General features: G+C 30.2%; 1 protein-coding gene across 1 annotated transcript; it reads right to left on the bottom strand.

Annotated features, from left to right (window-relative positions):
* Positions 1-10,079: 10,079 nt before the first annotated feature.
* LOC120078509 (polygalacturonase-like) lies at positions 10,080-12,118 on the bottom strand. The gene is made up of 4 exons (XM_039032781.1): positions 11,682-12,118; positions 10,858-11,147; positions 10,538-10,766; positions 10,080-10,431 (listed from the first exon to the last, which is right to left on the bottom strand). The coding sequence occupies exons 1-4, from the start codon at positions 12,114-12,116 to the stop codon at positions 10,213-10,215; spliced, it is 1,173 nt and encodes a 390-aa protein (XP_038888709.1). The 5' UTR covers positions 12,117-12,118; the 3' UTR covers positions 10,080-10,212.
* Positions 12,119-12,438: the final 320 nt, after the last annotated feature.

The raw sequence follows: 12,438 nt of genomic DNA, 5'->3' as shown, positions 1-12,438 counted from the left end.
GAAGCCATATAGGTTGTGAATGAAGTTCCACAAAGAAGGTAGAGCTCCAGTTGGTGCTTAAATGGAAGCTCACATTCTTTCGTTTGGAGAATGTTGCTCGCTAGATTTAGTGCTTTTGTACAACGAAAGAGAAAGCAAACTCTAAAGCTCTACGAAGGATTGAGAAGATGAAGGAGAAATAAAAGAGGAGAAGTCAAATGCTAGGGAAAAAAAGAGAGATATTCCGTAAAAACCATTTTGTCTATGCGTTTTTCATATTCACGTGCCTTTTTTTCATTTTTCTTGATTCCTTCTTTTCTCCTATTTTTCATAGTTTTTTTATCAAATGCTCTTTATAAAAGGTTATTAAATGTGATATTTATTGTAGTGATTTGATAGAACACTGAATTGTGTCACAACTCTTAGTACCTAGTACACCTCAATAGAATGGGATATCAAAAAGGAGAAATCTAACTCTATTGGACATGGTTTGGTCCATGATGAGTTATGTTTTCTTACCTGACTCGTTTTAGGTTATGCGGTATAGACTGCAACCTATATTTTAAATTATGTTCCATTCAAGAATGTTATTGGAACACTTTTAAAGTTAAGTCATAAAGGTAGTTTACACCATTTCAGGATTTTAGGTTGCCCAGCACATGTGCTTGAGGCTAATCTTAAAAAACTAAAACCTCGTTCAAAATTGTGTCTATCTGTAGGCTACTACAAAGGAACAAGAAGTGGTTACTTTTATGATCCTTAAGATAATAAAGTGTGTATGTCAAAAAACGTTATATTTTTAGAAGAGGACCACATTAGGGAGCACAAACCATGTAGTAAGATAGTATTAACTGAACTTTCTAGCAAAACTATAGAATCTTCAACAAGAATTGTTGAAGTGTCAAGTATATCAAAAGAGTTATTGATATCGGTTCATATAATAGGTCACATCCATCTCAATCATTGAGGGAGCATCGACATAGTGGGAGGGTTATAAACCCACCTATTCATTATATCGGTTTAACAACACCTTAGCTGTCATATCTAATGACAATGTTGAGGACCCATTGTCCTATAAGAAGGCCATGGAGGATGTTGACAAAGTTAAATTGATCAAAGCTGTGAATCTCGAAACGGAGTCTATGTACTTCAATTCAGTTAGGGATCTTGTAGATCAACCTGATGGGGTAAAACCTATAGGTTATAAATGTATCTACAAAAGAAAAAGGGGTATTGATGGGAAGGTCAAACCTTCAAAACTAGACTTGTGGCAAAGGTTTATACTCAACTTGAGGGAGTTGACTATAAGAAGACTTTCTCACCTGTTGCTATATTGAATTCTATTTGGATACTTTTGTCCATTGTCGCAGATTATGACTATAAGATCTGGCAAATAGACGTTAAGACTGCCTTTCTGAATGACAATCTTGATAAGACCATTTATATGCAGCAACTTGCGGGATTCATAACCCAAGGTCAAGATCAAAAGGTTTGCAAGTTTAATCGGTCCAATTATGGATTGAAACAAGCTTCTCGGTCTTGGAATATATGGTTTGATACTACAATCAAATTTTATGGTTTTGATCAAAATGCTGATGAGCCTTGTATTTACAAGAAAATTATCAATAGTTCAGTAGCTTTTCTAGTCTTATACATAGATGATATCCTACTCATTACGAATGATGTAGATCTACTGATAATATAAAACAGTGGTTGGCAGCCAATTCTAAATGAAATATTTGGGTGAAAAACAGTTTGTTCTAGTTATTCAAATCTTTAGGGATCAAAAGAACAAATCGTTGGCCTTGTCTTAGGCCTCATATATTGATAAGATGCTTGTCAAGTATTCAATGCAAAACTCCAAGAGAGTCTTGCTACCTTTCAGGCATGAAGTTGCTCTATTTAAGGAACAATGTCCTAAGACACCTTAAGAAGTTGAGGAGATGAGATGGATCCACTATGCATCGGTTGTTGGCAGGCTGATGTATGCGATATTATGTACTAGATCTGACATCAACTATGCACTTGAGATAGTCAATAGATATCAGTCAAATCTAGGATTAGAGCACTGACTGTCATTAAAATCATCCTCAAGTATCTTTTGATAACAAAGGACAACATGCTCGTGTTTGGGTCTAAGGATTTGATCCTTACATAATAAACAGAATCTGATTTTCAGACTGATCGAGATCCTAGGAAATACACTTCAGGGTCAGTGTTCAATCTTAACGGAGGGGTTGTATTATGGAAAAGCACTAAGCAAGGGTGCATTGTTGATGTCACCATGGAAGCATAGTATATAGTGGCTTTTGATGCTGCTAAGGAGGATATCTTGCTTAGGAAATTCTTAATTGATGTGGAAGCTAAGTAGTTCCATACATGCCAAATCCCATCACCCTTTATTATGATAATAGTAGTGTTGTGGCCAATTCCAAGGAGCTCAGAAGTCACAAGCGTGGGAAGCACATAATGTGGAAGTATCACCTAATATAAGATATTGTGCATCAAAGGGACGTGATTGTCATACAGATAGCTTCGACAAACAATGTTGCTAATCTTTTACATAGGCTCTCGTGGCTAAGGTGTTTGAAGGTCACCTCGAGCGTATGGGTCTACAGGACAATCCATATTTAGTCAAGAGCAAGAGGGAGATTTTTTACTGGACGCGTTTTGTATGCCCTAGTTTCTTGTTTTTGTGTTCTTTTGTAATATTTGGACTTTTATGTTGTACACACCACTAGCTTTAGGAAAAGTGGGAGATTTTTTGGGTCTATCCCTAAATCTCATGGGTCTTGTAGTTTGTAATTGTAATGTACAAACAATTTATTTATCTAATAAAATGAGAGGTGTTTTATTTAGCATTTAGTAGTATTAACCCATAAAACCAATAAACTAAGATTCAAGGTTATCTTTTATAACTTAAACATGTATGTAGAGACATACAGATGGATAATATGTAATAGATAAACTAAATGGTCTGTAGTAAATGGATAAGACTGGGTACTTATCCTGGTGACACTATGAACACAGCCTGTTTTGTAGTTGGTACAATTGTTGTAAAGTGCTACAAATGATCTAATCTTGATCATTCAGGTGGAGACATGTGAGTAGGAGTGTTCTATACAAAGAGTTTGTATAAGATCGGACCACGAAATGCATAGTCTCGTAATATAACACTATTTATATAATAGACTTATATTTTACCATAACAATCATAGGTGACTTGAGCTAAATCCTGAGTGAGTTGTGAACTCTTGCCTATGAAAGCGGTCCTGAGATTAACATAGGTGAGAGTGGCCTGTATCACCGACTCAATATGTCTTCCATCATGTTGAGGATTTGTCTGATTGGGGAGCTGAGAACGAGACTTCACAAGAAGGAATTTGCTTCTTCTCTATAGTTAGAATAAGTATAAAGATATAAAGATTGTTCCATTAAAGGTTAATTCCGTGACTTGAACAATGTGGCGCTACACTCTCTCCTGGACTGAGAGAGGTTTGGTCATATTTAGACTATGACTTATTCTTCATTAGAGGGATTAGTGGTACTTAAGAAGTTAGATAGAACTACAAGGGTAAAACGACAATTTTCACCCAATTGTACTTATGAGCAATTTGTGAAGGGTCAATACAATGTTGATTGGTTATATCCAATGAACACAGAAATATGTAGTGTGAAGAGTGCAACTGTCGATCTTTAGTGGAGCAACCAATAGTTAATAGAAGTTGGTTAATTTAATTAAAGAGTTTAATTAATTAATCAAATACCATTGGAGCTTCAATCTATATGTTCATAAGATCCACTTGGTAGTTTAACTAAGATTAATGAGAATCGAATTAATTTTGGATTAATTTGAACAATTCAAACTAATTAAGGGATTAATCATATATGATATAATTAATATAAATTAATTATATGTGATATAATTAATATAATGTATTTCATACATTATAGTATAACGTTTTATTTGAGAGAAAATAAATATTTGAATATGATTCAAATATTAATTATATGAATTTGATTTATATAAAAACTATAGATTAAATTTAATATGAATTTGGTTCATATTAAATGTTATAGGTTAAATGATAGAATATCAAACTATAGGCTATATTATATTTGATATAATATAAACTATAAATTATATGTTATATTAGATATAAATATAGTATAATATATATTATATAGTAAGTTAGTTATTATATAAATATATATTTGGTAAATTAAAAAAATTAATTTAATTTTGATTAAAAGGGAGGGAGTTATGAGAAATAACTTCTCACCCCTTTATTTCTCTCAGAAACATGGAAGTGAGAGATTGGAGATTGGGATATACATCTTCTCCCTTCCACTCAACGTGGAAGGATTTCTCAGTCCAAGAAATTTTTTGCGCTTTCTTCCTCTCAAAACTCTCCCTCTCCCTTTTCTAAAATTATCATGAATCCCACCCCTCTCATGGATTCTCGCTCAAAGAATAATACAGAGGTTTCTTTCTGGTGGTGTCCAGACAATTGGTTGTTGGCAGTGTTGTGCGTTTTAGGAGTTCCTAATCCAAGAAAGTTCATGACCAAAGAGGAATATGTGAAGAATTTTGTAACTTCTAGGGTAAGTAGTTGAAAACCCTAATTTCCTCACTTTTCTTATGAATAGCATGCTATAAACTAATTTCATATGAACGTTTCTAGATTCTGAATTTTCTCGTTTCTGTAAACTTGTAAAAATAGGATATGATCCACTTTCGCACAGGTATTCATACATCCTTTAGATCCTTGACTAAAGGACTAGCTCCTAAGATATGGCCAAGTTAGTGAAATGAAAGGAATCGCGAAGTCCTTGTATAGCAGATGATTGTTCATATATGTATGAGTGTATGTTTAGCACATTTATATTTATTTGAAACTCTAGATATCAATGTTTGTTTGGATTTTACTTATCTATGAATCATATTTCAGCTATGCATATTTTTTTTATGATTATAGATGTTTGGTCTTATTTTAAGACAATGTGGATAAGACATTTCAGGTGTTTATCTTATCAAATTGTGACTGTTTGAATTGAATTGACATGTGATACATGGAAGGAATCGGGATATTTGTCAGGCTCGTGATCACCATGATTCGGTTGATTTAGTACTTACCAAGTTGTGACTTGTATATTACATTATTTAAGTAAGCTCAAATTTTGTTAGTATGTTGTATACTTGTTAGATATGAATCAAGTGGGAGAATGTTAGAAATTTTGATTTCTAATATTGATTTATATAATTTAACTAATTGATTATTGTTATTGTTGTACACAGTCATGATTAGTATAGTATTGAAGAGACAATTATCATATGTAAATCTCTCCATCCCATATCCATAAAATTTATAAATTTGAGTGGTGTTAAGTGAAGTTGAAACTATAGAGGGATTAATCATGGGTAGTTATCCATGTAGTGGGGAGTTAGTAGTTATCTGGATTGTGAGCAGTTACCTAAGTTAACAAAGATAGTTATCCATGTACTGGGTGAGTTGGTAGTTACCCAGGATGTGGGCAATTATCTAAGTTAATGGTGAGTGGGTAGTTACTTAAGTGTGCCAATTGCCAATATATATAGGTGATAGATAGTTATTCTCCGAGGGACTCTCACAATCCCTGCGTGGTTTTTGTTTCCAAAAGAATAACACTTTCTATCAGTTAAAGTTTAATTAATTGAATTAAACAAATCCTTGTATCATCAAATGGCGCAAATTGAAGAATATTCGAAATTGGGATTGGAGAACATTGATTTAAAGAATTTTGGTTATTTATCATGGAATCGTCACGTAAATGTTTACTTCATTACTATGTTTATCTTGGTTTATTTAATTATCCTATTAAAATCTAGTGATATTACTCACTTCGACATTTTAGTTTAATTGTCAAATTCTAACATTTTGGACCGTTAAGAGTTAATTTGTTTTAGTTATTTTATTTTCTAGGGGTACTCAAGCAAGGATTTTCAATTATTTGATTATATAATTTATTTAAAACATTTGTATTTATTTACTTAGATTATTTAATGGATCGGAGATTGGTTAAATGTGTTGAAAGGGTTTTACTTCCAAAATTTATGCATGCATTAAGTAGCGGCTTTATTAGTAGTCTTAGAAAATCAAATCATTACCACAAATGTAAAATTCAGTTATATATATTTGACTCTTTAACCATGTCAGAATTTCTCAATTTTTCGACATCGTATTAAATATGTGAGATCAACCAAAATTGTTATATATAGCATGAAGAGTTAAGAAGAAGAAAAAACCAATATAGATGAAAATTAATAGTTAATTATATAATATGATAAACGTGTGGCACATCATGTGAATAAGAAAATTGCATAAAATAAGATGTTTGGTTGAGTATTATGAGAACATGTGTTATAAAGAAGCCATAACTTTAAGTTTGTTATATATTATGAGCTATGATTATACGCCATTGACATTTGCCATTGCACAGCCAAATATCATTTACTTTAATGTAAAACAAGGGAAACCCATGTTGCATGCATGCATATGGCGGCTACTTTGTAAAAAGAAGCAATCCAACCACACACATTACACGCTAGGTATATCTTTTTTTTAAAAAAAAATAAAATAAAATAAAAATCATTTAAAAAATTGTAAATTTAGCAATAGTTTTTATTTTTCCAATTTTAACTTTGTCAGTGTATCAACAAGTATATCGATAATATATTCTTATACTTTATGTTTAGTGTGTCGGTTAACTGAAATGCTCTATTTTAGTATAATCATCAACTAATATACTTTATATTTTGTGGATCACTCAGCTATGCAATTGATATACCAAAAATACCATTCATTATATCAAACTTATCAGTCAACAATTTGTCGTGCAATATTCGGTACATTGTGATATATCAACGTAATACTCAGTACATGCATTTTGAATTAATGATGATATATTATTGATACACTAATATATTTGAAATCTAATTTGAATTAAGTGCTAATATGAAATTAAAATATCAATATTTTACTTTAAGTATATCTTTTGAACAATATATTTCATATTTGGTAGATCAGTAATATCGTTGATATACGCTTCTTTCTCTTTAAAATCGGTTACCCGCCTACACATATAAGAAATACTAAGAATTTGCATTCTACAATTAATATATCAAAGTAATTAATGTAATGTGAATATCATTAAAATCATATCAAGGTTTCACAAGTAGAACAAATTAATTGATAAACTTTATATTTGTTATATTAGTTGACACACTTAATGTAATTAAGATATAGTATCAAAATCATATAAAAAAAATTTAAAATATAAGAAAAGTAATGTCGAAACCTAAATTTGACCATGAAAACAAACTAATCGAATGAAAACAATTTCACATCAAAATGAAAATAAATAAATAAGTACCACATCGTGACTCAATTAAAATCATGTATATCTGTTGCATAAATGAATAAAGTATATCAATTTACTGATATACAAAAAAAAATAAAGTATATCGTCTGACTATATCCCAAACATAAAACATAATAGATATTGTTGAAGGATAAAATTGGAACAATAAAAATAAAAATCAGATTTTTATTTATTTTGTTGTATTTACAATTTTAGAAAACCATTCCTAAATTTGCAAATACTCAAAAAAAATTTCTAACATTTATCAAAAATAAGGCTATGATGGAAAATTGTTAAAACTTAAACCTATAGGGATTATGTTGTTTTTGAAAAAAAAAATATATATATATATTCAAACAACAACTAAGATATGTACCAAAATATGCATAGTTTAAAGATAATTGTTATGTACTGTTTTTCTTGAAGACAAAGACTAAAGTCTTCATACTTCTACATAATCTTTTCGTCGGGGTTTTTCTATAAAAACATTAAATTGGTTTTTAAACGTTTTTTGTGTTTTCTCTATAAACACATTAAATTGGTTTTTAAACGTTTTTTAGTTTCTAAAAATCAATTTGGATTTAGTAACCAAACATTACTTAAGAATAGATCAAGTGGAAGAATAGCTAAAATTAAACACAATAATTTTAAAAATAGCTGATTTTATTATTTTTTTTTTAATAAAAAAAAGGACCAAACATACTTTTCAATAGAATACCAAAATGGAAAATTCTATTGGGATGAAAATTCCCTTGGAAAAGTTTTCTCTTTGAAAAAAAAGCCTATAAAAAGGGAGTAAAATAAGGTAGATGAACTTAACCAACTAGAGAAACAATCTACAACGTTAAACTTGTTTTTCACTTTTTTTTTTTTTTTAATAAAAATCGAGAAGTTCAAAAATAAAAGAATTCATGGTGCCCTAAAATATAAATTTTACCTGTTTTTAAAGTTGAGTTGCAATTGTTGATAATATATATTTAACAACAAACATAAATGTTGCTAATATCTTAAATTTTTAAGTGATAAGCTCACGTCATTTAAAAACTAGGTTTTAGCAACATGCGGTGACCAACACGTCACTAATGTAGTTTTATTATGTGATGAATTTTAGTAGTTTTTGCACAAAGTGATTTAGATAAATAATAACCATAAATCATATTTTGAATAAGCAAAATTATTAAAACAAGTTCCATAGATACATCTATTAACACCGATTATAGGTAAGTAGTTATGATTAAAAAGATGATCTAAGTTAAGTTGTATATGTTTGTAAATACATCTAATATTTACTATAATTGAAAAGTGCACTTGTCTATGAAAGTAGAATTTAAGGTCTTGTGGGTAATCGTTTGATTTTGGTTTTGGGTTTTTATTTTTGAAAACTGAGCGTAAAAAACATTCTTTTCACCCCTAAATTTCTTGATTTGCCATCTACTTTTATAGATGTTTTTAAAAACCAAATCAAATTTTGAAAACTAAAAAAACTAGCTCCATTTTGTAACTATTTTATTTTTTATTTATGTTTTTTAAATTTGGCTATAAATACTACTTTCACCTCCAATTTCTTTGTTCACTTTTTACTAATGGTTTAAAAAACCAAAAAAAAATTGAAAAATAAAAAGAAATAGTTTTTAAAATCTTGTTTTTGGATTTTGGAATTTGGCTAAGAATCCAACCATTGTAAAGACTCAAATCACTGTAAAAAATGGAGAGGAAATAGATTTAATTTTTATTTTCAAAAGTCAAAAACCAAAAACAAAATAGTTATCAAATGGGATCTTAATTTTTTTAAAAAAAATCTATTTTTCTTTTTCAGAATTTGACTCAGAATTAACTCTTATATTATTAAAAAATATATATATATAAATCATCATAAGAAAATTAGAGTAAATAGATTTTTTTTTTTTTTTTTTTTTTTTTTACAAACAAACGAAATAGAGATTTTCTGTTTTAGCTATTCGTAACAATTCCCCCTTAAGAATTAAGATATAAATATATAAGAAAAATAAATAAATAAATAAATAATATCTTTGTCTTGTTTTCTAATCCATTTTAATTAATTTGAATAGAAAGAAAGACAGACAAGTTCCACTGGCTTCTTGCCTCAAAGTAAATCAATTGCGTATATTTTGTTTACAATATAATGAATCACTTACAAATTAAAATGTTCTTTAATTATTCTATAACTAAAAATTCTAGCTTGACATATAAGATGCAATCCTTGGATAATCTATGTAAATGAATTAATTAATCTCTTTATCCACACTCCATTTCGTCCCGATATATTAGGTTACACTCATTTTTTGTGCAGTCCAAGCAATACCCAATAACAACTAGGCACGTATCAAAAACTTTTTAAGAAAATTAAATTGAGCATGACTTAATCATTATCCTATATTAAAATAGTTTAACTCTTTTAAAAGCACTTTTTGGACTAATCATTATCACTATGCCTAATTTATTGTTGTATAGACAGTTGAAATATTTTATATAGATGAAAATAAAACCATACAACGAGTTTTATTTCAATCCATTTGAATAACAAACAATAAATAGGTAAGAGTCAAGATCAAATCATCAATATTTAAAACAGTATTAAGTGTCATGTCTAATGACTGACACTAGTAGATTAATGTTAACAATATTAAACTTTAACAAGCGTCTAGAAAAATCGATGTTGACTCTCGATATGACTACGCCCCATAGTGGGTTGCTAGTACCATAACCTCAACCTTGGAACATCAATCGTTATCGATATCAAGAAGCTAACATATCCCTAACCCTAAAAAAAGCATATAATATAATTATATATTATATAGTTGTGAGATTTGCCTACAAACAACTTGATGGTTGAACTAAACCAGTAGCACCTCCTTCAGCATGACTACATGAAGCTTCAGCTGCTTTATTTTTATAACTCAGCTTTACATCCTCCAACATTATGTCACTGCATGGAAATTTTGAACTACAATCGAATTTCATTGCAACTTCCGTTGCTGATGTTCCGTGAATGTTTCGATATGTCACATCGCTAATTTTAACTCCAGAATCCTATTCGTAAAAATATAAATAAATAAGATACAAAATATTTTAAGAAAAAAATAGTTTGGTATGTGGTAAGCTAAGATTAGATAACAAAAAAAATGTTGATACGAACCTGTCCAGGACAATTTTTATTGTTGGGACAATAATTTTGATCGATAATGATTGGATTTTCAACATTAACCATTACAATGTCTTGAAAAAGAATGTTTCTTGCAAACCCTTTGCTTGGCTTTCCCCATGTTTTAATTCTAACCCCATTTTGAGTATTGGTGAATGAAGCTGATTTCACTGTTACATTCTGTACACCATCTTCTTGCATTTCTCTTCCTAAACTCCCAATGCTACACCAAATTAACCAAATTAAAACCATATCTTTAAGAAGGTGTAATCAAGAGAACATATAAACTTTATTACATTTTGAAAAATAAGTACCTAATTCCATGGCCAGGTCCACAAGCAACATTCTCAATCCACAAGTTCGACGTGCTGGGACCTACTGAAATGCAGTCGTCACCAGTGCCAATGATGGAGTTGAGGATAGTAACCACTGAAGATAGTGCTACGTGAATGCCGTCGGTGTTCGGGCTGTCGCTGGCGGCCGAGATCTTCAGTCCTTGCATTTTCACGTTTTGACAACCATTGATTACTATGTGGAACATTTGACTATTTAGCGAGGTTAATCCACTGACCATTATGTTTTTTGAATTGGAAAATTCCAACGACTGCACCAAAAGAAAACATTCAACAATGTTTAATAATTAGAAAGCAAATCTCCCTAGTAGGAACTAAATAAAAATGGTAACTTTTGTAACACAAATTTTTGGTTAAATTATAGTCCCTATACATTGAATACTTTTAATAATATGTCAAATTTAATCCTTAAAATTAATTTTTATCAAAATTAGTTAAATAATAATATGAAAAAAAATATATACGTTAATATATTTTCAAAATTTATAGTAAAAATGTTAATAAACAACAAAAAATTTTAAAAAAATCGAAAATAAACTTGTACTAGGAATTAAATTTAAGATTTCTTATAGGTACGAAAATAAAATTAAACATTTGAAAGTATAGAAATCAAAATTGAAAAACTCCAACTACATATACCAAATTGATATTTTAACCTCTTTAAGAAAAACTATTTAAATTCAAGTGACCAAAATTGAAGATTTATTAAAAATATAAGGACTAAAATTAAACAAAATCCAAAGTGTAAAGACTAAAATAATATTTGAATAGAGAAAACGATTTACCGTAGCTCCCGAGGGGCAAGAGTTTTTGGAATGTTTGCAAGCCCACAATTCAAATCCTTGAGCATCAAGAATGCCGCCAAAGACACTAACACCATAAACATGACGAAAAGTGATCCAATTTCCATTGTTTGCAATCACACCATAGTTTGAGGGAGCAAGGAGCGTCCCATCAATGTGTATAGTGATATCATTGTTGTTACAAGGCCCATCAAAAGTTGCACTTGTGAGATAGAATCTACCCTTTGGGACGTAAATGGACCCGGCTGTTGATGCACGACACGCTCCGACCCAAGCTGCCTCGAAGGCCTTCGACGAGTCAGTTTTGGCATCGGGTTTGGCGCCAAAATCGACTACGTTGAAGGTCGAGGAGGAGACGGAGGAGAGGAAAAGGAAAAGGAAGTGTAAGAAAATGAATGAGATTGTGTGAAGAGCCATGAAATGAGATGAGAAAAGAGTTGAGGATATATGGGTGGTTTTGAGGCATTTATATAAAGGGGAGAAATATAACTAATTTCCTATGCTGGAAAATTTAGGTCTAAAAGGAAGTTTTTTTTTTTTAATTTAAAAAATATATATTTGAAAATTGAAAATGGAGTGAATAGAGTCTTCTTTATTTAAGGCTTTAATCACGAATGTGGGCAAAGGAAATGACCAATATGGCCTCACATGGTAAGTTGGACCCTTACGCTATAAGTGCCTTAATTGCTTCTTATTATGTCAATATAATTTGGATTATACATGAATTTATTAAATTAAA

This window comes from Benincasa hispida, chromosome 5 (genome assembly GCF_009727055.1).
Source record: "Benincasa hispida cultivar B227 chromosome 5, ASM972705v1, whole genome shotgun sequence".
NCBI classification, from domain to species: domain Eukaryota; kingdom Viridiplantae; phylum Streptophyta; class Magnoliopsida; order Cucurbitales; family Cucurbitaceae; genus Benincasa; species Benincasa hispida.
Note: the sequence above shows the minus strand (reverse complement) of the source record. Positions and strands in the feature narration are given on the sequence as shown.